This window comes from Eublepharis macularius, chromosome 6 (assembly GCF_028583425.1).
Source record: "Eublepharis macularius isolate TG4126 chromosome 6, MPM_Emac_v1.0, whole genome shotgun sequence".
NCBI classification, from domain to species: domain Eukaryota; kingdom Metazoa; phylum Chordata; class Lepidosauria; order Squamata; family Eublepharidae; genus Eublepharis; species Eublepharis macularius.
In genome coordinates, this window is record NC_072795.1 from 35,016,017 (window position 1) to 35,043,601 (window position 27,585).

A 27,585-nucleotide genomic window follows, 5' to 3' on the forward strand; every position below is an offset into this window, starting at 1 on the left:
TATTCAAGCTTGATCATTAGATCACACAGGAAAAAAATCTTTTTAACAGACATTTCAATCCACTTTATGACTTCCTTCCCACTTCACCCATTCTGTAATGTACCTGTTCTCCCATTTCAAATTTCCAGTGTAGCTGTTATCTCATTCCCTCCTCCAGCCCATAAAGGTTTAAAAAGTGCCTGAACTAAGTTTTGATTGTAGCATAACTTTTTCAAACAAGGCTAATGTACAAGACCCCTATCACCTATTGGATCAATACTTTATACAGTACCAAGTTAGACTACTGGTCCATCAATCTCAGTACTGTCTACATAGTTTGCAATGGTTCAATTTGGTACGTACTCTGCCACTGAGCCCATCCCATAGGGCTTTTTCAGAACACTGAAATAATTATCTTAGCTAACATGATATGACTAACTTGAATGGTAGGTGAGCAAAGACATCTGACCTATAGGTCCAATACATAAATTTGACACCTGGAATAACCAGAAAATATAATTTCTTTGATTTAATTTTTTAAAGAAAAAATTCAATTAACTACACATTGTTGAAGCTTTTTTTAAAAAAAATCACCCAAACAGAAGAAGAAAGGTATTCTGTAATTTCCAAACAATTACAATGTCAACATTATTCACAGAAAAAGTAATTTCTTTCTCTGGAAAACAGCATAAAACCTAGCCCAAATAAATCAGAGCGGAAGTCGTTCCATCCATCTGGTTTCCTTCATAAGTTCTCATTCAGCCACTCAATGTAATTGTTTTCTATCCTCTGTCCCGCAGTTAGGATGAATGGGCTCTCAGTGAACGCCATGGCCCCATGAACAGTATCCTCTGCGTGTTCGTGTATCACTGGAACTCCTGCCTTCTTAAGTCGAGAGACATACATAATCCCATCATTTCGCAAAACGTCGTACTGACACGTGACGATGTATGTGAGAGGTAAGCCTCGCAATTTGACGTCATCAACCAAGAGTGGTGCTGCTCTGGGATCCAGGAACCCTGGGTATTTCTGCCCAACCTTGGAACTTCCATGAGATGGTGTGGTATAAATATGGCCCCTTTTAAACCTTTCAGGTAGCCAGTTACTCCAGTTTACAAACTTAAACAAATCACTCGACTCTGCAGGAACATGTTGGTTGGTCTCCATTGCTATTTTCAGAGATGTGTCAGTTGTAAAATATTCACTCCAGAATCTGACCACTAAAGACTTAGGCAGAAATGACAGGTGTCCATTCTCTTTATAGGATGGCAGATTCAGATCAAGGGTCTGAAGGGCAGGGTAAATTAAAACTTGGATCTTGAGTTTAACTTTGACTTCAGGGTCATGGAGAAGCTATAAAAGTATAGAAAATGTTGTGAACACAGGTATTTACCCATTGGTGGAGGAGATAGCTAGCCAGAAAATGTGTTTTAATATATTGCAATGCATATAAAATCAAAGAAATAAAAAAATCCAGGTTTATAGACTAAATACTTATTTTATTTAAAAATAGTTTTGAAGGAAATGCTGATCACCATTGTTTATACTATTTTACAATGATTGTAAAATCAGTTCTACAATAATAAATATTTTCAATTTAATAGTTGATCTTAAATATCTATTAATTTGGTCTCGCTCAGGGATGCATGATCAAAGAAGGTTCAAATGCTCTCCAACCTTCTTCCCAGAATAACTTTTACAACCAAACTGAAGCATCAGAAGATTTCCAAGCTTGTAACTTTAGGCGTTCAGCAACTGTTGAATGTGAGGTTTCCTAATTTTCCCAGTAAAACCCAGGTTGAGGGAGGAGCATGCTCCTTTGCCACCACTTTCCTTTTGATCTTTAAGCCCAGGTCAAGAGAAACCATGATGAAAGCTAGTTGAGCTTGTAATGGTAGGTAATGTCATTGCAATGACTTATACTAATAAAAAAGGTTACTCTCTCGGAGCACACACAGAATGCCTTTCCCTCATGCCTAAGTAACTGCAACTAGTCTCTGGTGCAACTGAGAGTGGGAAGGAGTCTAGGGCAAACTATACAACTGGCATTTGCACAACTCCATTCCTTCTCACACAGAAATCCACTGCAATCTTGTTGTTACCCCCTTCCAATGTTTCTTGATCACCAGAGGCTGCCTCTCATCCAGGCCTCTCTTTAGGTAAGAGAACCTCACTGGCATTTTTGCATTCTTTGGTAATAAAGGTAATAATTAATTTCACCTTTACTAGTGAAAGCAATCCCTTCCCTGGAAGCGGGCTGTTCCTGTAAGACCTGAACTTGAAGCTTCATCCAGCCTTGATCTTCAGAAACTGTGGGTGGGAGAACTCAAAGCTGAAGGAGGGAAGGAACTTAACTGTGCCAGGAGTGCCTGCAGATTCTTCAGCTCCCCTCCCCCAGACAAACAGAAGCCCACAGAATTTTGTACCTCTAGTCCCCCGTCTCCTGGGAGCCATGTCTATCCCCCAACTTCTGCTCTAAAAATTGGACTCTTCTCCACCCCTTTACATACCTGATGGGTCCAGATTTTAGTAGGGTTTATGTTAGATCTAGCCTCACTTCATTTCCTGATTCACCCTCTTGGATGTGTAAACAGGAGGAGCTAGCCCAAGATAAAGATGTCTGCATTGAAGGGGATGCTGGTGTTTCATTTTGGCTCTGCTTTCAAATGTCTGCCACTCACCTGCTGTGCCACAGCCGCAGCTAAATTTCCTCCTGCACTGTCTCCTGAAACACACACTCTGCTTGGCTCGACGTTGTATCGTTCAAGAACTTTGCTTTGCAGGAAGTACTTCACAACTGCATACGAGTCCTCAAACTGAACTGGGAAACGGTATTTAGGTGCCAGTCTGTAACTATGGGGAACAATGAAGAGCACACTTTTAAGCACACTTGCTGCTTATGCAAAGCAAACCAAAACATCTTATGAAATTTGACACTGGTGAGTATTTTTCCATTGGCCAAACTGACTTGCTTATAATACATTATAATCTCTTACAGGACATGCCTGACCTTCTTTACCTTCAGTAGATATCCCCCTTTTCCCTCACTGAACTACAAGACTCACCACAGTTTAATTATCTCTGTGTTAAATGTCAGAACTTTTTTACATATTATATACTACAGAGTGCCTGCCTCTGCTCACTCTCCAACCGAGAGGCTGGGTAGCCTCTGGTAGCATGTGTGGGTAGAACTTAAAGAGTTCTTTTAGCCCCATTCTTAAAGAAAATGTATACATATCCCAGCCCAGATATTTAGTAGGGGGAAATCAAAAACCCATGTCTTCTCCTAATATAATGGCACTAGAGGCTAAGTAAAGTTCAGAAAGATAACAGCAGGTTTATTTAACAGGCAGGGTTAGAAATAAAAAGGCAAGGAAATAAAAGGCAAGGAAATAAAAGCGGAGGTGAATTTTTGCTGAACAGAATACTTCAAAAGCATGAAGCACAATAGCCTTCTTAAAGCTTAGTTGCACTATTTACAGATTTGACAAGTGAGAGGTGGTTTCAGACTTTAGCTACTTAAACAAGGTTCCTTTATATATATTACATTACAGTTTAGGTATTTTGAACTCAACACAGCACTCTCTTCCTTATACCCAAGACCCAGGGTACTCCACCAGAGCCCAAACCCCCTTTTCAGACACTGGGCAGGAATTCTTCTTCTTCTAAAGATGTAACCTTGTTCTCTGGAGAGTCTCCTCAACACTACCTCCTTCCTCTGCCAACAACAAGCTCCCCAAATTAGTGTTGGTCTTCCCCCTTGAGTTCAACAACTAAAATCTTTTCCACAACCTTAAGCTGTTCCTGTTAAGGCAAACTTTCCCCTTTTTCTCCTCACTCAGAGGATTCCCAGTCTGACCCTCTCTGATCAGACTCCAAGCTTAAACTCTCTCTGACAATCCCGTCAGCCCCAATATGTTGCTTTTTCTCTGGCCAATCACAGAGAGGGGGGAGCAGCCTGTCAATCATTATCCAGGCAGTTGCTTTCAACCGTTTCCCTTTCTTGGTGGAGCATAGCAATCCTTCCTTTTAAAACCCATTCCATCACATATACACATATGGAGAAGTGGGTTTAATTTGACATTTAACAATTTCGCCATTAATGGAACGTCATTCTATCAAGATAATGCTGCCCTACTAACTAAATAGAAATCCAGTTGCACCTTAAGGGGCCACTGCATTTTTGTACAGTTTGGACGCAGCAAACCTACACAGCTATCCCTTGGAAATTATCATTGCAGGTTGATAATCTGATGGAAGCAAGGGAGGAAAGCTCTGCAATAATCCTTAGGGTGTGCCACTCCTAGGATAAAGGCAGCCATAAAAGACTTGTGGCAGGCTTCCATTCAGTGTTACAGGTAAAAAAAAACCCTGACTGGAATACAAGATAATTAAACATGGACTTTGCCCTGACCTGCACTGCCCAGGCAGTTAACCCTGATTAGTACTCGGATGGGACACAACCAGGGAAGTCCAGGTCACTAGGCAGAGGTAGGCAATGGCAAACCACTTGTGTTTCTCTTGCCTTGAAAACTCTATTGGGTCCCCATAAGATGGCTGTGTTTTGATGGCACTTTATACACACAAACATGGGCTGAGTTATCAGCTTAGACCACTCTATATTCACTCACCCTTGCTACTCGTCATACATCAAGGGGAAAGTAACAGCCATGCCCACCTCATTTTCCCACCCCCCAGCCTCTGCTACACAGGGGAGGGGGAGGGCCAGCAACACTGTTACTTCATGATTAGTTTTTTTTAAAATGGAGAAGTCTTCTCTCCCTTCTCTTTCCCCTTTTCCAGGAGTGGAACATGACGTTCCATCAGACGAAAGCTACTGGGCACTTTAGCAGAGGCTGCTGGGTACCTTTTGTGCCACTGAAAACCTGAGGAGGCATTCAGAGAAGTAGTCAAGCATTCTCTGCCACCCAGCAGCAGACATGGCCCACCCACCCTTCCCCCTTAATGGTAATAGAGTGCTAACTACTCACTGACATCAGAGAAGCGTATGGTATTGCTGCCATTTCTACCTGCTTCAAACTTTTAGAAAGGGGAGCAGTGACTGGTAAGGCCCCCTAACTAGAGTCACAGAGACAGTGCAGATTTTGGTCCAAAGCAAAAGAAAATTGACAAGCATCAAAACTTGGATTAAGGGACTGGCTTCACCCTAAATCTCATAACCAAATGGCCAGAGGAACTCCATGAAGGTACCCTATTGGGACTTGGCAGCATCACTTGAACCTTAATGCTGATGAGCGTGGCAGAATGAAGACAAAGTAGGGTAGCTGGGCAACCAATGGAAGAGTTGTGGGGGGGGCAGCATCAAAGGAGAAATGTTTTTAAAATTGCAGTCTCATGAACTTATCAAAAGTTCTTAGTGGAAGTGACAAAGGGTAACTCTAGGAATTGTCAGAAATTCTAGACCATGGGAACAAAGGTAGCTTTAGGAATCCTACAGCTACCCTTTGTCACTTCCAGTAAGAACTTCCAGTATGTACATAAGGCAGATCTAAGGCGAAGCTGGGCCTCTCTCAGCAAGTTTGATATATAGGCAATGAGAAATATGACTGTGGTGAGGTTTGCACCAGGATGAGGTTGCCCTGACAAACCAAGGGTCAACACTGAATTGGCAATGAAATCAGTAAAATGGTGTTACTGATCAACTATGGTGTTGCCAAGGAGCCCCCCTCTCCTATTCTAAGGCCTGCAATGAACTGGGTCAGTTTCCTGCGTTGCTGTTTAAAGATACACTAAAGACCTGTCTCCTGATTACCCTGCACATGTGAACTCTACTACGCGTGTCTGTTTCCTGCCTATTATCTACAGACTATGCCCATTTCCTGTATCTGCTATGGACTATGTTGTTTACTATTCCCTGCCTCTATGGACATCTGCCTCACCTGGGCCCAGAGCCATGCTGTTAGCAGCACGGTGCCAGCCAGGGAAAGCCCTCAGCGAGCTTGGCCAGGCACCCCCTGGTCAGTTCCTGCTGGGAGCCTCCCGCGGGCCAGTTACCAAGTCTGCCCTCGCTACCGGGCAACCTGCTAGCAAGCCCAAGCCATGCCAAGGGAGAAGCCATGCTTCCCAGGCAAAGAAGAACCACTATGGACTGTGTGCTCTGCGGCAGCCATTTCCAGACCAGGCTCCTGTCACATCCACGGAGCCCAGCCTCACCCTGATATGCATATCTCTGGAAGCCGCCCTGAGATGGAAGCTAAGTGCCAACTGTCCAGAACAGCTAATGGACGCATCTCAATGCAGCCACCGCATCCCAGGACTGATAACATCAAGACAACACCAGCTTCCTGGAAGATCCAATCAACCCGCCCAGCACTCCCCTCCCCTCCTTTGTCCCCACTTCCCAAGGGGTCACAATAACAATCAGATTCTAAAGTGGCCCATTAGCGATAGTTATAGGACCATCAAGCTTTTGTTCCCCCTCTTGAGAACCACATGGAAGGCCCCCACCCCAGGGTACATGTTTGGCTATTTAAGCAGGCTCTGCCTGACACTAGGTGCTCGGTGCTGGGCGCCATGCCCAGTGCCTGGCACATGCTCGGCCAGGCGCTGTGCCCCACCCCCAACCCAGATGGCACTGTACATCGCCCCCCAACCTCGCTGCTGGAATCACTGCTTCTCACCGTGATCCGGTAATGTATTGCCTCTATTCCATCGATCTCAAGTGGGTTCTTGCTCATGCAAATGTCTCTGTAACACTTTCCAACCTTTATTTCTGAGTTCTTGTATGCCTGCTGTATGTAAGTGCTATGTCAGGCATATGCCACACTTTTAGTAAACATTATTTATTTGAATATTAGCCTCCTCTTTCTTGTCTGAGTAATCTGATAGACTGACTCTGGTATAGTTGGCTAAAGATCCGCGCTAGCTCAAACCCAGACTGCTAAGCTAATTCCCCATTCAAATAGAGCAGTTCTGGTAACAATGGTGTAGCGGCAACAGAATTCTGGACATTTTTTAAAGTATTCTCCCAAGAAGTTATCTTTGGATGATGGGTTGTTTGCCAATTATTATCCAGTTTATCAGTCAGTTTTCCAAACAGTGGACCATAGGAAAACTACCGCAGATAGCTGGTGGAAAATTGTGTGATTGAATGCCCGTCAAGTCACTGCTGATTTATGGTGACCCGTTAGGGTTTTCAAGGCAAGAAACATTCTTCAAAAGTGGTTTGCCATGGCCTGCCTCTGCATAACAACCCTAGACCTCCCACCCAACTACTAATCAGGGCTGTCCCTGCATAGCTTCTGGGATCTGATAGTCATGTATGCCTGATTGCATACCTGCCATTAGTGTGTGTTTCCTTTTCTATGCTAATCTATATTGTACATCATACTGTGGTTTTGAGTGTGTGTAAAATGTTGAACTGCAATGTACTCAGCCAAATCGGGGGGGGGGGGGATTGTCTCCTATCTGCTAAAGGTATTTACTTTCACTTCTACAGCAAGTGTCCTTGACGGCGAGCTACAGCCAGCTCAGAATGTATCTTTTCCCAGAGAATGAAATAATTTCATCCTGTACTATGTCTAGTCTAAACTAATCAGTTCTCATGTAACTCTTTGGGGTTTCATGCCAGAATGCCAATGGACACTACCCTGAGGGCGGGAAGGTTCCCTATAATTAACACTATGCTTTTTTTTTTAATAGTCACTTCTACCAATGCATTCGTATAGATCACTTGGACTGTATAGATGTCTAATAAAAGTTACTTCAACCAATGCACCTGAGTGCTTGCCATGAGGGACTTTGGGATCTACCTGCCAAGGACTGACATTGATGAGATCAGGCTAGCCTGGGCTAGTACACAGTAATACAGAATACAAGATGCTTTAACAGCAGAGCTAAGTGACTGCTGGGGATGGAATAATCCATTGGCAGTTTGAGTCATACCTATGAGACTGAAGCCTGTCTGACTGTAGGTAGTCTGTGCATCATCCACAGTTGCATACCTGCCTTTCCATAGCAATCCAAAGCTTCCTTGCTTTCCAAAAGCATTTTAAGACATTCTTGTTTGGGCTGGCTATTAACACCGAGTATTAAGCTGTAGTGGGATCAGTTTCATTATATAGCTGCCTTAAACCAGCAAAGAAATATAGGGTAGGTCAGTCGTCTTTGGTTACCATTCAGAATAGAGTTTAGAGCTCTTACACAATTAAATCAGTGGGCTTTAACATCTCCATGAATTCACTGGATTGTACCCTTTTCAATTATTTTCCTGTTTGCGAGCAAACACTATTAATAACAGTCAAAAAGGCTATAAAGGAAGCAGTTATAGAAAAAAAGTTAAGTTTCCACCATCCTCCCTTACTCGACTGATACAACCACAGCATTCAACCGTTCTGAAGTCCTTCTTGACAGGTGGTCATAAGATTTCATGCCTGCAACAAATTAAGTGATAATGTGTTTTATTTCCAACAGAAATAAACAATCCAATGTTTCTCTTGGCAGTGGGCTTTTGGAACATTTCCCATGACTTTGTGCAACTTGGTGCTTCCTTGGAGGAATAATCCATTTTCTACACAGATGCTCTATTCAGCACTGACTCAACATCCCACTGTCTTCTCCCTGTCCCCTTGCATCAACGTTATCTTAATAGTATTCATACTTCAGGGAATAATCTTATTCTGCATTACATACCTCCCAGAAAGGGACATTTTGCAATCTGCATTTTAGTTTCACAAAGAATAGCTTACGAAATAGCTACCATACCATACCATACCATACCATACCATACCATACCATACCATACCATACCATTCATGTCTGCATATGCAAACAAAGCAGGGAATAAAAAGCAAAATGTGATGCTGGAAAGCAAAAACTTACCCAAGCAATGTTGTACACTTGCCAACTCAGGAGGATTGGAAAATTCCTGGAGATTTGGGGGCAGTGCTTGGGGAGAATGAAATTTGGGTAAGGAACGGTGATTAGGAGGGATGCGATGCTTTAGAGTCTGGCCTCTGGAAGTTCAATTTCCTCTGGGAAAATGGACCTTTGTAGTATAGAGATCAACTATAATTCCAGGAGAGCACCAGACCCCATCTGGAAGTGAGGAATCAATCACTGCATGTGCAGTGATAGTACAGCTGTGATCCGAAGCCTGGGCTGGCATTGCATCGATGTGCAGGAGTGAGGAGTAGAGATGGGCACGAACCAGAGAAACCCAAACCATGTAGTTCGTGGTTCATCAAATTTCATGAACCATGAACTTTCATGAACCTGCCCCTGGTTCACAAACCGGTTCGTTTGGTTCATGAAAACGGCACATCCAGGTCAGAAAATCATCATTTCCGGGCCAGCAGAAGTTCACTTCTGGGTCAGCAGAAGGTCTGCAGGAAGTCCATCCCCTGTTGCCTAAGAAACTCATTGATTGGCACCAGGCTGTCTGCAGTGACAAACCAAAAAATGAACCAAACGAACCAGCCTAAAGTTTGTGGCAGTTTGTCAGAAATGGGATCTGACGAACCGCTGGTTCGCAAACCACGAACCAGCCTGGTTCGTGCTGAATTTTGGTTCATATTTCAGTTCGTGCCCATCTCTAGTGAGTTCTTGCTTGCCATCCTCATGATTAAATTGGGCTTAAGGCACTGTATTTATAAGTAAACCTGAGCCAATAATTCCCACCATTCTAGCAGCATTGGAATTTGCCCAGCACAAAACATAATTCCATCTGTTAGATTTTGGGGGAACCAGAGGACAATATCTTCTCTTTTGCTGCTTTCTATTATTTGAACAGAATAGAAGTTCACATTACAAGTCTTGAATCTTCTTTTGCTAAAGTGGGGAGGATTGTATTATACATCATATTTTAATGTTAAACATATGACCAATAACAAGACATATTTTTCACTGATAACTCACACCAGTAAGTTTTGCTTACTTGATGCTCCTAGACACCATCCACCTCCATGAAGGAAAATCACTGCTCTTTTCAAGGAATCAGGTTGCCCTTTAGGGACATACAAGCGAACTGGAACATTATTGAATCTGGTGTCTGTCACAATGACTTTTTCGTCTGATACTGGTGGGGTATAGTCCATAGCTGTAATCTTCATAATAATATCCATGTAGTGTGCAAAGCCCAGTTTCTCAGCAATTGTAGCCTAGAAAATTAAGGATATTCATATCAATGTACTATGCAGAGCTCAGACTGTATAATACTCAGTGCCTGTTTTCTTTTACATAAAAATCCTTAAGGATGCATTATTATCATCCCCATTCATAATTTAAACTCTTATGTGTTCCCCTTTTTGCCCAAGAAATGAAGTTGATTAGCAGCAATACATGTTTTATTCTTCACTAGAATGGCTGTAGTAAAAATGATAGTAAAGAGTTAACTGGAACTTGATTATGCGATGGTGATAAACTCCACCCCCTATACTGTTTTCTTACTTACTTTTTTTTTCTGTGTTAGTACGTTATCAGTTGAAATAAAGCATAGAGCTATGTTCAGCAACTCCCATGAGTACAGTGATTAATCGCATTACCACGGTGCAATTACAAAATTGGCAATGCAGGTGGGATACTACGCATGATCTTGTATAGAAAAATTGGGGAATTTAATCTAGCAGAGGAGGATTGCCAGCAATATATTGAAAGACTGGGCCACTAGTTTCAGGCAAATGAGATCACAGATGAAGCTGAACAGAAAGCAATATTTCTTACTGTCTGTGGTAGCAAAACCTATGCACACTTGCAAGGCTTATTGCATCCCGAGAAACCTGGAGACAGAAGTTTTACAGATTTGTAAAAAGTTTTGACTGAACATTACATTTCTAAACCTAATGTCATTGTGGAACATTTTAAAATCCATAATCGAATGAGGAAAGATGGAGAATCTATATTAGACTGTATAGCGGAGCTCAAAAAACTTACAGAATGCTGCTCATTTGTCAATGTTTTGGAAGATATGTTGAGATAGATTTGTGTGTGGAGTACAAGATGAAAAAATTCAAAGACATTTATTGTCAGACAGGAACCTGACTTGGGCCAAAACTGTAGAAGTAGTGAAAACCATGGAGGCAGCAGTGGAAAATGTTAAGAATTTACACCTAGACAGCAAGGACATTCAGGTGAACCCCTTAACTAAAATACAAAACCAGAAGCAAATGATTCCAGCTCTAGAAGAACATTTCAGGTGTGGAGGAAGTCACTCAACCTTGGTTTGTCGAGTGACTTCCTCCTTGGTTTCAACATAAAGGATCCCAGTGCCATAAATACTCAAAACTGGTATATTTAGCCAGAAAATATAGAGGCAGTTTCAAAGAGTGCAAAAAGGCCCAGAGAGAGAGAGATTCTTCTAAAGACAAAGGAATGAAGCTGGAAGCTTGCTGTTTGGAAAAGACAGATTGGGAAGAAGGCCTTGTCCACACAATGTATAAAGGCAAAAAGAGTAGAACCCTATACAGTCACTGTGGAACTGAATAATGAACCTATACACATGGAGATAACTACAGGGGCTTTAGTGACTGTGATTAATGAAAAGGCTTACCAACAGAGTAAAGTAGGCCCTAAGGCCCTGGAAAATGTGAAAGTAAAATTGCAAACATACACTGGGGAATATATTCCAATGGTAGGAGCAGTGTGGATTCCTGTGAATTATAAAGGGCAACGGTGAGATCTACAAGCTGTAGTAATAAAAGGTGATTGTTACTGGGCAGGAACTGGTTAAAAGAACTAAGATTGGGAAAAAATATGTCACTTGGACTTGAAGGAAATGCCAGAAGTACAAAAAGTTCTGAGCACTCATCTGGTAGTGTTCCAAGAAGGCCTGGGGACCTTAAAGGGTGATAAAGCTGTCAGATCCAGTGTATATCTAAACTGTGCTGACTCCATTTTCTAATGCTTCTAGTGTTTAAGCGCTTTCTTCCCAGGTGCACCAGTTCCCAGGCAGCGTTCCCACCGGAGGCGACTGTTTTGTCTAACACCGTTCCACCAAGCATTGGCCTTGAAGGAGAGCAGCTTCCCAGGACTGAGAGATGTTGTTTTGAGAACTGTGGGGGGAGGCAAATACAGATGGGTATTGTCACTCTGTACCTAATACTTTGCCCTTCATTGGTAACAATGATCATGTACCATCCTGAGTCTCCTATTCAAGACAGTGGACTATAATGGACCTTTTCTGCAGTAAAGTTTCCTTTTCCAAACAATGGACTTGTGTTTGCTTCTAAAGGGAACCCTGTAGTGAGAGCCTTATTTAGCCACAGTCTGACAAAAGCAAGGATATATATAAAGAAGGGGACTCAGCCAAAATATTTTTAACCTAGACCTGTTCCATATGCTATTCAGGAGAAGATGGGAGGGGGGACTGGATAGGCTGGAGAAAGAAGGCCTGTGCAGGTTTCAGAGTGAGCAATTCCCATTGTCCCTGTAGCCAAACCCGATAAACCCTTCTTAATCCCTGAACCTCATTAATTAACAAACTGACGACTCTTCACTTGCCAATAATATGGGCAAACAAGCACCTGAGAAACCTAAATCGCATCCTAAACCTTCTAAATAAATTCAGGACTTCTTTTCACCATCACAGATATCCAAAAATCAAGGCAGGAAAGAGGAAAAAGAAACAAAATGGCGATTGAGGAAAACAAGGTAGGCCTGAAGACGACTTCCCTATCTGACACAGAATTAGCCTCGTTATTAACAAATACGGAGCAAAGAATTCTAGAAAACATGTCTGCTCTTATTAAACCTTTAATTGAGCAATTAATCTCCCTGAATACTGTCAGTCAAAAAGCTGACTGTGAGTTAGAATTAGGAATGACCTTACAAAAAGAGCTATGCACACTTCAAAAAGAAAATGACTACCTTCAAAACAGAGTAATGAATTTAGTGGCAAACCAATTTAAAATGTAGGGGCTTTGATGAACAACTAACTGCCAGTGTGGACTTATCAATCTTCCTTGCAAATTGGCTGGCACAAGAGCAACACTTAGAAGATAAAGTGGTCCCCTTAATAACTAAAGCTTTTCATCTAGGACCCATAAATCAGCCAAAGTGGAGGGGTCCCAGAGATATTCTAGCAACTTTCCCTAACCTGAGAACTCAAAAGAAAATATTAGAAACAGCCAGGTCCCAAGGCTCATTTTACTTTAAAGGCAAACAGATCTTGGTATTTCTTGACTTTTCCCCACAGGTCTTGTACAGGTGGTGAGAGATAAGAACAGTCATGGAGGCACTAAGACAAGCATATATAGAATATAAGTGGATAAACCTAATGGAAGTAAGATACAAGGACAAATTCTACTATGTGATAGATCAAAACCTGAGACTTCCATTACTGCAAAATATTCATGTCAACTTACCCACACATCTCATCAAAACTTCTCACAAAAGAAAGATGATGCAACCTTCAATCGCTCTGAAAGGTAGTAAAATACCTGTCCTTCATGCCTGATTGCTCCATTATTTCATAAACACTCATTTCTAGTTGCTTTTGAGTTTTCACTAACGTAGTTATGGTCAATATTAGTATTGTTCATTTTACTTTGCTGTTTGAGGTTTGGGGAGGGGAGGGGGGAGAGTTTATCTAGTTCTGTTTCCCTGTTTCCCTAATTAGCCAGGCGGTAAACTCTGAAATTGGCAACATCGTATGGTCCGATCACACCTGGGTAAATTACCTATTTTCAATGGACTCCATATCTACAGCTGACAGACACTGGTCATTGAACAGATCGCTCATATATAATGAAGAATATGCTAAGGAAACTGAACGCCGTATTCAGCAATATCTGAAAGACAGTTGTTCCAATATGACCTCCCCATCCACGAAATGGGATGCACTGAAGGCGGTGCTCAGAAGCCATTTAATCTTTATGTTGTTATACTTGAAAAAGTGTAGAAACGCTACAAATCAGAATTACTGGAAAAAATTCACCATCTACACAGACTACACAAGAAAGAGGAAGCAAAAAAAGTCTATCATAAACTTCTAACCAAACACAAGCTGTTAGAAACTCTGGAAAACAACCAAATACAAAATAATCTTTTATTTCTGAAACAAAAGTATTGGATTAATTCACCTAAATTGCTCAGAATGCCCTCTTGGAAGTTGAAAGACAAGAAATCATTTAGAACAGTAAATGCAATTTGTGACATCAAAGGCTGATTAACCACCAAATCAAAGGATATAGCTCAACTATTTGCTAATTATTATCAATCATTATACTCATCCAAAAATATGAACTCTAAACTCACAGAGGAATATCTGCACTCAAATAAACATATTAGAAGACTAGAAAACTTTCCGGTTTGGGATCCATGGAGGTCTAACGCAGCTCCAATAGTGGAGCTGACCGGGCTGCCGTTTCCAGCGGCCGGTGGGGCAAATTCAGCCTGCGGCCACCTGCTCCCAGGCGGGGAACAGGCAAAGAACGCTCAAGTACCTCAGGGCGCGTCGATCTCGGGCGAGGGGGGGTTCTGCGCTAAGGATTCTCTCTCGTCCCTTGAGGTCCCACCCTAAGACAGGTCGGCATAAATCTCTGCGGCAGATCCGGGGCCAGTGCGACTGGCATAAGATCTTCATACCCAAGCTTCAGCAGGGGAAATTAATTTCGGAAGAAAATTTGGAATCGAAGCAGTGATTACAACCCAGAAAGACGTGTGAAAAGGTAAAGATCACTATCTCTCAAACCGGGACAGACTGTTTAAAGTAATGAGGCTTTAAAGTGAACTTTTAAACTGCAACAGTTGGACTATATTGAGAAAAAGATCCGGCAAGAATTTGATTAGAAAAAGGACTAAGTTAAAGAAAGTTATTGAAGAAAATAGATAATTGTTTACCATACCTGTGGTTATAAAGTGATAGCAAGCTGTGAGAAAACTTCTACCATCGCGAGAGCTGCAGTGGAGAGTCAGCAAACAGGAAGTGCGTAACAGCGATAGAGGTGCCTGTGAGAGAAGGTCCCCATCGAAGGACAGGAAGAAGGGAATCGCCATTTTTGAAAAGGGAAGGGCATTGACTTCAACAGGAGCGGAAGTAGGACATCTTGGATTATAAAAAGACTATAGAAAAACCATAGAGAAAAGTCGCTCGACATTTTGGATCTTGTAAGTGTCTCTTGTTTATTTTAAGAACCGGGACATTTAAATTATTTCAAAGGGACATCAATTTAGACGCCACGGAGCTAAGGAAACGTGCAGACTCGTGGGAGCGAGGTAAATCAAGCCCCACGATGTCGAAGAAAGAGTGGCAAACAGCTATTGAGAATTTGGACAAAAAATTCCTGGAAATGTTAAAGGAACTGAAGGAGACAAAACAGGAGTTGGTGAGAGAAGTTAAAGATGTTAAAGAGACAGTAAAAAACGAATTGGCAGAGGTGAAGAAGGGAATGGAAACAATACAAACCGATTTACAGGCAGCGCAGCAGAAAGTTAATGTTGTGGAAAAAGCGATGGAGAATCTTACAGAGACGCAACGAACAGATATGAGAGTGATAAGGGGGAGAATGGCGGAGAATGGCGGAGAGTAAATATATGGAGAAACAGCTGAGGTTTCGAGGTCTGCCGGAAATAGAGACAAAGACAGCACAAGAACAGGTGACTGAAGTGTTAGCTGAATACCTGGGAAAGGAGGAGGAGGAAGTTGTGGCTATCCTGGATGTTGTGTACCGAATAAACTCCAGATTCGCGGCCCAGAGGAAATTACCAAGGGACGTGATTGTGCAATTCACGACAAGGAATATAAGAGAAATGATAGTGAGTAAACAGTTTCAAGATCCATTGGTAGTCGATGGCAAGACGATTATCATCATGAAGGAGCTACCCAGATCGGTGTTGCTTGATCGGAAAAAATATAAAGTGCTTGTGCAGAATTTGAAGGATATGAAAATAAGATATAGATGGGAATTACCGGAAGGGATATCTTTTGAATTTGGAGGAATGAAAAAGCGCATCAGATCTGAATTTGAGATGGAAAAGTTTATGAGGGACAATGAAAAGGACTTACCAACAACAAGGCTATGAATATGGAGTGCAAAGTTTTATCTTGGAATGTAAATGGACTTAATTCACCCAAAAAGAGAAAAAGTACTTTCCACTGGCTAGTAAAACAAAAATGTGACATTGTATGTTTGCAAGAGACCCATATCAGAAATCAGGATGTAAAATATCTCAAAGTGAGTAAGTTGGGCATTGATTTTGTAGCGGCCTCAAAAAAGAAAAAAAAGGGAGTGGTACTATATATTAAAGAGGAGCTACAGCCAAAATTAATGATTAGAGATGTGGAAGCCAGATTTATAGCAGTGGAATGTACATGGAATTTAAAAAAAGTGTTGGTTATCGGAATTTATGCACCAAATGGTGCTAAAGAAAGCTTCTTTGAGGATTTAAGGAAGCAACTAGATGAACTTACGTATGATCAGATAATCCTTGCAGGAGACTTCAATGGAATTACAAATTTGGAACAGGACAAAAAATCAGTAACTGCACAAAAGAAAAGAGGATTTCTGCCAAAGACATTCTTTGCATTAGTGCAGCAGGAAACTTTGGAAGATGTATGGAGAACGCGGAATCCCACAAGTAGACAGTATACATTTTTCTCCGCAAGACACTCTACTCTATCACGTATTGATATGATCTGGGCCTCAAAGGATTTAGTGCTTTGGACTAAGGATGTTGAAATAATGCCCATGGTAGGCTCAGATCATAATCCAATTATGTGGAAGTTCGGGAAAAGAAATAAAAGGAAAGGATGGAGAATAAATGAGGATTTGCTACAGGAGGGAGAAAATATGGAGATGCTGAGAAGGGAAACTAAGTTCTTCATACAACATAATATGAATCGAGAAGTACCAACCAATAAGGTCTGGGATGCATATAAAGCAGTGATTAGAGGCATACTAATGGATTTAAATGGAAGAGCACGAAAGAAACGAGAGGAGAAGAGACAGGAGATTATGGAGAAAACAAAAGCCAAAGAAATACAACTAAAGAAAAGACCAGGTAAGAAGAAAATTTATCAGGATATTAAAATTTTACAAGAGCAGTTGACAGCAATGAACAATAGAGAATTGGAATGGAATTTGAAAAGAATGAATCAAAAGTCGTTTGAAGGTGCAAATAAACCTAGGAAATATTTGGCATGGCAACTGAAGAAGAGAAAAGAAAAAAAGATAATAAATAAAATATGTGAGGACAATAAAGTGCATCTGGAACAGACTGCCATTAGTAGAGCCTTTTACAAATTTTACGCCAAATTGTATGGGAAAAAAGAAGTGAAAAAAGACTCAATAGCGACATATTTGGGAAAAGTAAAACTCCCAATAATCTCGGAAGACTGGAGAGTTAAATTAAATAGTGAAATAACAGAGGAAGAAATAAAGAAAGCAATACAGTCAACAAATTTGGGGAAAGCGCCAGGGCCTGATGGACTTACAGCAAAATTTTATAAGGTAATGGCCAATGAGCTGGCGCCATTTCTAAAAGAGGTGATCAATGGGGTCTTGAGAGACCAAAGAACTCCAGATACTTGGAGTGAAGCTAATATATCATTGATCCCTAAAGAGGGACAGGACTTGACAAATGTTAAAAATTACAGACCTATTTCTTTACTTAATAATGATTACAAGATCTTTGCGAAGATCTTGGCAGAGAGACTAAAGGGATGGCTAGCTGAGGCTACTGGGGAAGAACAAGCAGGTTTTCTTCCAAACAGACAAATTAGAGACAACTTAAGGACAGTTATAAATGCTATTGAATACTATGACAGGCGTTGTGATAAAGAGGTTGGGTTCTTCTTTGTAGATGCTGAAAAAGCGTTTGACAATTTGAACTGGGACTTTATGTTTGCAACTATGGAACAGCTACAAATGGGAGAAAGATTCATAAGATCAGTTAAAGAAATTTACAGAGACCAAAGTGCAGCAATTGTGGTGAATGATGAGGTGACTAAGAAACTGACTATAGGGAAAGGTACAAGACAAGGTTGTCCGTTGTCTCCACTGTTGTTTATTTTGGTATTGGAAATTCTGATGATACAGATCCGAGAAGATGATGCAATCCGTGGAATAAAGATAAAGGACTTTTCTTATAAGGTCAGAGCATTTGCAGATGACATAATGTTAATTGTGGAAGATCCAATTGAAAACATGCCTAAGGTAATAGATAAAATCAAAGAGTTTGGAGACTTGGCAGGTTTTTTTGTAAACAAAAAGAAGTCAAAGATATTGTGTAAAAATATGACTAAACAAAAACAACAGCAACTTATGGAAATAACAGACTGTGAAGTAACAAGCAAGGTAAAATATTTGGGAATCGAACTGACTGCAAAAACATAGATCTATTTAAGAATAATTATGAGAAATTATGGACTCAAATAGAGCAGGACCTGATTAAGTGGAATAGATTGAAGTTGTCATGGTTGGGAAGAATTGCAGCAGTTAAGATGAATGTTTTGCCAAGAGTGATGTTTTTGTTACAGACAATACCAATTATTCGGGACTCTAAACAATTTGAAAAATGGCAAAGGAAAATATCGGAGTTTGTGTGGGCAGGCAGGAAACCTAGGGTGAAAATGAAAGTGTTGCAGGATGCAAAAGAAAGGGGTGGAATGCAACTGCCCAACCTGAGACTTTACTATGATGCAATCTGTCTGGTATGGCTGAAAGATTGGATGACGCTGGAAAATTGCAAATTGCTGGCCTTAGAGGGATATAAAAAACTGTTTGGATGGCATGCATATTTATGGTATGACAAAGTGAAAGCAGATTCTATGTTTCTACACCACTATATTCGGAGAAGCTTCTTCACAGTCTGGAAGAAATATAAAGATTACCTACAGGAAGGAACTCCCTCCTGGGTGGTTCCATATGAAGTAATTGATCCAAGAACGGTCGATAATAAGCAACAGTGTTTAACGTATAAGGAGATAACTCAAACAGAACTTTCTAAAGCTAGAATAAAGACACAACAAGAGCTGTCCCCAAACTATGATTGGTTTCAATATAGACAAATCAGAGATCTTTATTATTCGGACTGTGCAAAGGGAGGAATAAGAATGGAGAATTCAGAATTAGAGAAAGTAATTCTACAAGGGGATAAAAAAGAAATTTCAAAGGTCTACAAAGTGTTGCTAAAATGGTATACTGAGGATGAGGTAGTTAAAGTGCAAATGGTGAAGTGGGCTATAAACTTTAACAAAGAAATAACAATGGAGGCATGGGAATACTTGTGGAAAAATACGTTGAAGATTACGACATGCACTAATATTAAAGAGAATGTTTATAAAATGATGTATCGTTGGTATCTGACACCAAAGAAGATAGCGCTAGGGAATTTGAACATGTCTAACAAATGTTGGAAATGTAGAAAACATGAGGGTTCTTTGTACCATATGTGGTGGACTTGTGAGGTAGCTAGGCAGTACTGGGGGGAAATAATAAAAGTAATGAGTGAGATTTTACAATTTCAAGTGAATAAGAACCCAGAACTCCTGCTACTGAACTTGGGAATGCAAGATATGCCAGCACAATACAGGACATTGTTATTCTATATGACAGCAGCAGCTAGACTTTTGTACGCGCAGAAGTGGAAAGTACAAGAGGTGCCAACCATTGAGGATTGGATCTACAAATTGCTGTACATGGCGGAGATGGATAAAATGACAAGAAAATTGAGAGACCTTGACCCAGGGCAGTTTAACAAGGACTGGGAGAAGCTGAAACAATATCTGGTGAAAAAATGGGAGGTGGGTGGAGAACTGTGGCAGTTTGAAAATTACTGAAACACAACGGAAGGAGAGGGAAGTGACTATACCGAGGGGGGGAGAGTTGACTGAATAATTCTAAGCAAATACCATATTGGATTATTATATAGAGTATTAGTAGTGCTATTATTATAAGAAATGTAAGGATAAAAGCTAAACTAAATATCTTTCTGACGTAAATAATAGTTGCAAAAGGGTGAATGGATACATATCAGCAGGTAAAATGTGGAAATAATAGATTGACTTATGTTAAACGAATATATGAATGGATTACTCTAGTTAAATAGCTCTATAACGGAGAAATTAGATAATTATATTGGATATGATATGTAAAAGGAAGTAAGGAGCAACATATATAGAATATAAGTCAAATTGATTGATTTATTATGAATATCTGCAAAGTTTATAGAAGTACTAGAAAATATGTATAAGGTGGGGCAAATTGTTTGTCCCATATTGAAGAGAGTAGAAACAGTAAAATAGAGTATAGGTGATCAGAATGAATATTATTGAAAGGAATCAGAAATAGCACAAATATGATAGGTAAGCTTAGAAGAATTTGAAAGTATATTATAATAAATATAGTAAAATTCATATGAGTAAAGGGAAAATAGATGAGGGGTTAGAAAACTGTTGGAAGTCAACAAAAGGGGGGAATGGGAGGGGGTTAGAATTGGAAATTTAAAGGAATGTGAGCGTAAATGATATGATACGATATATTTCTAATCCAATAAAAAATTTTACAAAAAAAAAAAAAGAAGACTAGAAAACTTTCACTGACAAGCTCTAGAAAAACCCATTGAATCTGAAGAGGTCTTGGAAATGATTTTAAAAAAATTTAAAAAACAAATCAGGAGGTCTGGATGGATATCCACCTGAATGCTACGAAAAATATGCTTCTATCCTGGCATGACCACTAGCAGAAGCACGTAACATGAATCTAGAGGCAGGGACCTTTCCACTTTCATGGAGCTCCGCACCTATAGTGGTCATCCCCCAATAGGGTAAAGATCTTACAAACCCAGCATCCTTTCATCCGATATCACTTCTGAACCAGAATTATAAAATCTGTACTACCTGTCCGGGGTCTGAGGCACAGCCCCCGGCCTCGACAGGAGGAAGCAGGGGGAGGCAGGCAGAAGACAGCAGTCCTGCCGGCTCAGGGCCGGAACCTGCCTACACCAGAGGAGGAGGGCAAAGGGCCAAGGCCCCAGAGAGCTAGAGGGGGCAGGGAGAGGCAAGCTAGCCCCACCCTCCAGGGAGAGGATAGAGGGCTGAGCAGAACAGAGGGAGAGGGCAGAGGCAGGAAGAATAGGGACCCAGCAGCAGCCCAAACAGAGCCCTTACCAGCCAAGGAGGAGAAGCAGCCACAGCAGAGCCACGCCCCAGCCTCCACCTCAGTTTGAAGACAGCAACCTGGCTCAGGAGACGCTCAGAAACCAGCCCCTTCAGGTGGAGCTGCTGAAGGCATTCTGTGGGAAGAGCTGGGCAGCCAGCCAAGGGGCCACAGCTGGGCCTACCTTCAGTAATCAGCTCAGCCAAAGAGGCCCAGCAGCCAGCCAACGTGATGCAGCTGTTACTGATCCAGACAGCCACCCCTGCTGCAACAGCTTGAGACAGCCCAAGCCAATGCTGGGAGGCCAGGGAGGGGCGTGGCCTGGCAGGCAGGACCTGCAAGGAGGGCGGGGTAGTGAGAGATGGCCCTATAAAAGCTGGCTGGGAAGAGCTCTGAGGTGGTGGGTGTGAGTAAGGAGTGAGAGCAGAGGTTTGGAGGAGAGGTCTGGGAGGAGGAGATGATGGAGGACACAGAGGGTAAGCAGACCAGGTTGAGCAGGCCAGTGAGTGGATTGAGAGGGTGTCAGGGTGATGTATACTGCCCCTCCTTCCACAGAGCAGGGTCCTGCAGCATCCCTGGTGCCCCTCTAATGTCAGGACCAGCCCAGCCGGTGCCCTGCCCAGCAGGGGCAGTGACAAGCCCTGACACTGCCATCTTAGCCCTGAAATCCTTGATAGGCAGCTCTGGCTGCTAACCAGAGAGCTCCCACTATTCATGTGAGCATTTAGGATGGAGCCACGGTTTCACTTTCCAGCTCGCAGTTACTGAGTGAGGAACTGCTTTTTGAGGGAGTGTTTTTGTATTGCTTGTCACGAGAGAGAGGCTTGGGGCTTGAGCTGCAGCAATGCTCTGGGAGCAAGCTTATTATAAGTTATTGGATTTCCTCGGCTGAGGACTCACTCTTCTGTTTTATTTTTTTCCTTTCTATTCTTATTTGCTTGTGGGGTGGTAAGCTAGGGCTCTGAGTTTCTGGAGTTAAACCTGTGTCAGCTGACTCCATTTTTAATTGATCTGTCATTTTTTAACATAGAGCTAAGAGAACCCCTCCAGAATAGGTGCACAATGGGGCAGCCCTAATTGAGTGTGCTTGCTAACTGGCCAGCTTGACCGAGGAAGATGCAGAAGGAAGACAACCTGATCTAGCTACCTCCCTCCACCCAATTTATTCTTATTGCGAGAAAGAATCTGACAGGAACTGGATAAACACATAGATCCTGCCTTTCCCAAGGTCAAATCTCCCTGAAACTTGAGAAGTCATTAGGGGACAGTTAGGAGTCGCTCCCCTGCAAATTTGGTTGATGTTGGACTTTGGAGAGGGCGTTTTAGAGCACCTCCAAGAAGGCACCCCCTTCCACCCCATTTGTTCCTATTGTGAGGAGGAATCTGACAGCAAATGGAAGTTTCCTGGGGCAGCCACTTTGGAGGTTTGTAACTTGGACCTCTGAAATGCAATCTTGGCCAATCTTAGAGGGTGGCTGGAGAACAGCCTGATGAAGACTCACTGCAAGTCTGGCATCTCTGAGTGCCAAAGGGGTGGTTCCAGGGCCTCCAGAATTGACGGACCATGGACCAACGAACAGGTTCGTGAACTAAGAAGGGTCTGTGAAAAGTTCATGGTCTGTGGTCTGTGAAACTTGATGGATCACGAGCCAATGGTCCATGGCTTTTTCCTGGTCCATGCCCACCTCTACTGTAGAGTGGAAAAAATTGCTTGTGAGCTGTTTGTAGGGTGTTAAGAAATGTTTCCACAACAAAGCAGGATAGAGTTGCCAGATGCAGCCTGGAAGGGAAGTGGGGGGGGGCATAAAAATGGCATGACACCCTTTCTTGGAAAACCCAGAAGTGGTCATGCCTCTTTAGGAATCTCAGAAAACTCTATGGAAAAAAAATGTATGGGCTTACCATAGAGTTTATGGTAATTCCTAGAGAGATGTGATGTCCCTTCTGAGTTCCCCTGGAAGTGCCATCATACCATCGCCAACAGTAATTTTTTCAATTTAATTTTTCTTTTTCCCACTAGCCATGGGAGTACCAGAAGCAACTGTCAACCCTATGGCAGAACAACAGGAAGTTTGTATTTTTTTTTCTTTAAAACATGTATGTCCAAAAGGTCTCAAGGCATTTATCAACAATTCAGACCATAAAAAACAATAAAACATAAATAACAATAAAAGGAAACTCAAAGCAATAAAAAGACTCAAAACTCATTAAAACCAAATATAATTAGAATATCTCCCACAATCAACAGTCTCCATTCCAAACAAATTGAAGTTTAATTTCCAATAATCCCACAGTTGTTTTTAAAAAAATGCCCTTTGAAAAGCCAATTCACATGTGGACTTTGGAAAGCTGGATGGCCAGGGCAGAGTCTCTGGGAGACTATCCCATAATGGGGGGGGGGGGGGGAACCAAACAATAAAACTTGTTTATTAGACAAAAATATATGAGCTTATCAAGAGGAAGACTAGGTTAACGAAGACTGATTAGCAGACCTAAGAAGGCCCACTGCACACATTTATACCAGGAGACATAGTCCGTTCTGACCCAAAGCCCTTTAATTGGATTCAGACACAAACTGGAAGCCAGTGCAGAAGTTTTGAGATAATGATAGCATGAAGATATTGACTCACTTGACTTTTGTACTCTGTATCAGAGCCAACTACATTTTTTCTCTACCTAACAGTTTAATTGAGCTGGGGCAAATGCTGGCAGTAGAACTAGTCCACGAATAAAAAATTTACCATTCAAGCAAATACAAGCAAGATTCAAAACGACTCACTCCTAGACTCACTTCTCCAACTGTCCTGTCCCTTTATTAAAGGGTTAAGGGGCTATTATGTACCAGGTAATGTTATTTACCTCCATGCAATTAAAAGCCTCAGCTGCCCAATTCCACACATTAATCCTTTATTATTAAAAGGGGGTGGACATTTTTCCTCAGGCCTGTTGACAACCCTACTTCCTCTGTGGGGCTGCCTCTGCAGATGTTCACACCTTTTCTGAAGGCCTAGGCTTCCACTGGTCATGGTTTATAAACAGTAACATTTCCCCCCCCCCAAAAAAAGTAGAGAAAGGTTTTTTTTTAAGTTTTTTTTTTCTGAAGTTCAAAAACTGTAAAATAAACAACTTTTTTCATTTTCTAAATGAAAAAAAAATGATTTGGTAAAGTGATTTGGCATAGCATTATAAATTCTTTTTGAAATAAAAATTATTCCGTGGGATTAAACAACAACTTTTATGTCAGCAACTCACAGAAACAAAAATTAAAATTGCTTCCACAGCCAGTCTACAAAATTGTTCTTTTAACCAGCCAGTTGCAACAGAAAATGAATGAGAGAAAAGTGTCCAGTTTTAGACTGTGGAGGTGACCACTTTCCTTGTGTAACTGCTTTCCTCATATCAGTCGTAAGTAATCCAAAGGGAATACTTTCTCGGGGAAGCACCACAATGTCAGAAACAAAATATTACCATTAAAATAGAGCGGTGGCTGGAGATCTCCCAGAATTAAAACTGATCTTTAGGCCATTGAGATCAGTTCTTTTGGAGAAAATGGCTACTTTGGAGGGTTTTAGGAGACCTTGAGGCAAAAGAAGTGTTTTTCCCTCTTGGGAGCAATAAAGCCCTGTTGCCCAAGTCTCCTATGTGCTGACTGTCTGGATAGGCAAGACCATTCCTACACACTTGACCCCAGGGAATACTACACTACCAGTGATTGTCTCTCCCCCTTTCCTCCACTGATCTTATCACATGCACAATATGAAGAAATATTTTAATGCCCTGTCTCTAGAATGCTGAGGAACAATCAGGCATGGCATCAAACAAACATATTGAAAAGGGACTTTGGGCAAGGATTGGGCTTAGTATTTGCTTAGGGCAGTTGTTTCTTTTCTAGCAGGGATCTTATTACTTAACAGCAGGTTGACAGGAACAATCAGAGGTGAAGGAGAAAAACTTCACCTGCATAGATTCAAGTCCAGAAGCACATTAAAGGCCAACAAGATTTCCAGTATAAGCTTTCAATAGTCAAAGCTCTCTTTGTCAGATACCCTTCAGATTCACTTGCATAATTTCTGTATGTACGCTCAAGCTGCTGTTTAAAACATGGGGGCAAAGCCAAAGAAATGGTGGCAACCCTACATCTGTTGGAGTGATTTGCTTCCACAATTCAAAACAATGTCATTTTTTGCTTCATTCCTAATGCAAACTTCTCCTTCTCTTAATTTGAATTGTACTTTGTACTTTTGTACTTATCTTCCTTGCTCTACCAGACTATACCTTTCTATGTTATTTGTTTCTTCTCTCCCCCCCCCCCTTTATAAGTATATCTTCATGCCTTTCTGGTGCATGGGAGCCACTATAGGTTTGAAGGCAGCCACATGAAAGCAGGTGCCACACTAAAACCCAGGTGTGGAACACTCTTTTGGATACCTCAGAAAATGCTGAGAAAGCAGTTCTTAAAGGAGAATGCTGAAAGCTGATCTGTGTTCCTGGCACTTGCTTGAAATCACTGAGTAGCTGTTATGCCTCAGAAAGGTATGCAACGACCACTTCACTTGGGGATTCCCATGCCTGTCATAAAGCAGCTGATAATGGATATCAACTAAATGCAGGGATTAAGGTCATCTTTTTGCAGACAGGAGTTAGGGTCATCCTGCAAGCAGGAGTTAAGTATTTGTCTCTTTTCAGACAAATGCAGCAATAACACAGTTCACAGACATTAACATCTGACAGCTTCTGTGATTTGCCACAATCAGAAATGAGTGCTCAAGATCATGGAAGTTGGTGTAGAAGAGATCCATGAGGTGCCAGAAGATAGTTCATTGCTCCCCGAAAGATGGGCTCAGGAATGTCACCCCTGTATTATAGAAATGACTTATGGAAGGCTATAGAAGCACCTAAATTGATCCCTTCACATGCCTTGCGGACCTTCCCTTTTCTTCTGTTCAAGGCTACTCAGGGCTCAGATAGCCTTACACTTCCAGCCATCATGGGTCATCAATCATCATTTACACCTTTAGTTGCTTTCAGGTAGACACTACCATTATTTTCCAACCATATTGTCTCACCTCCGGAGACGACCATTGTTCCACCTCTGGAGACAGTCATTAAGCATTTGTTCATGGGCAAGAGGCTCCATACTTCCTCAGGGAATGTTTCACAGTATAATTGGAGTCCCAGCCAGTGTGTGTATGCTCTGAGATCCTGCACCTACCTGCAAATGCATCTCTGAGCCTCCTATTTCCCAGTGTGAAAGCACTGGCCACTGAAGTTGCTCTCTTCTTTGGACATCCCCCTGCCTCTGGACTGAATACCACTCGATCCTAAACCTCTCTCCAATTTTCCTCCCTGTTTTCCATTTAGCCTCTATGTGTGTGTTGTGGACACTCCGTGTGTTTGCTTGGTTATTTCCTTTTAATAAAATCTACCTTTATTTTCAGCATCCATTTCGTTTATTAAGAGTTTTCTTGAGGAATGATCCTAGTATAAACAGGTACAAAAGATCCTAAGTTACCCCTCCTCTCACTGCCTCTCTTTGCATGCTAATTACCCCAACTCACAAGGAGACCTATTAGGGTAACAGGTTAGGCTGACAGCATATGACTGGCCCAAGGTTACATTACCCAGTAATTTTCTATGGCTGAGTGGGGATTCAAACCTGGGTCTCCCAATTTTGTAGTCAAACATTCTAACCATTACACCATGCTGGTTCCAACATGCAGATTGTAAAAGAAGTATGATTGAAGCTGCAGTAGCCATATAATTCTCACAGAGATCCAGTTCAGAGTCCTGTTTGTAGTTCCTTTTCTTTTGCATACAACTGTATTAAGAAATGGTGTTATTACTAAGGGAAACCTAGTAGAAAATTCTAAGAGCTGTATTAAGACTGGTTTGATTATTGCTCAAAATAGCACAGTTTATTTATAATGACATTATGCAGACTAAGCAGTATGTATCAAATATGAATAGTATGCATATCAATGCAGCCACAGCCGTATATTTTATCAAAGAGTGTGCCTCATTTTTCTGCCGCAAAGACAGGTTGCTAATTAAATAAATAGCTTAGAATGCAAAAAGAAAAAAAGGCGGCACCAGCTTTCTACAGCTATACATGTTAAGTAACGGGCAATTCCCATTCCATTTATTCACCTGTTAACATTTAGTAAATTTATATTAAAGAATTCCATAAAGAGATACAAATATAAATTCTGTTTCCCCATTCCCTTTCCCCTCTGTCATAGTTTCTAGGAATCTATCTTCTGAATTTTTTAAAAAAATCACAGAGAGGTACTTAGAATAAGCAAATATTTAAACTTACCACATCTCCCACAGCTTTAAAGACAGCACCAATTAACATCACCTTCCAACGATTCTCAACATTCTCTGGAATGGGACTGTAAATATAGTAAGCAACCAAAACAGAAGCGACCAGAAAGCCCCAGAACTTGATCCCCATGTTTCACTGCTACCAGCTTGTTTCAAGACTGCCATTGAACGTACTTCCTTGCTCTGACAATGGCAAGTCAGCTGACGGCAACAAAGTTAGTCTGCATTT

At 41.5% G+C, this 27,585-nt stretch overlaps 1 protein-coding gene across 1 annotated transcript; it reads right to left on the reverse strand.

Moving 5' to 3' along the window:
• LOC129332589 (arylacetamide deacetylase-like) lies at positions 1-27,538 on the reverse strand. Its single transcript, XM_054983806.1, has 5 exons — positions 27,349-27,538; positions 9,875-10,097; positions 8,303-8,372; positions 2,661-2,832; positions 1-1,332 (listed from the first exon to the last, which is right to left on the reverse strand). The coding sequence occupies exons 1-5, from the start codon at positions 27,484-27,486 to the stop codon at positions 724-726; spliced, it is 1,212 nt and encodes a 403-aa protein (XP_054839781.1). The 5' UTR covers positions 27,487-27,538; the 3' UTR covers positions 1-723.
• Positions 27,539-27,585: the final 47 nt, after the last annotated feature.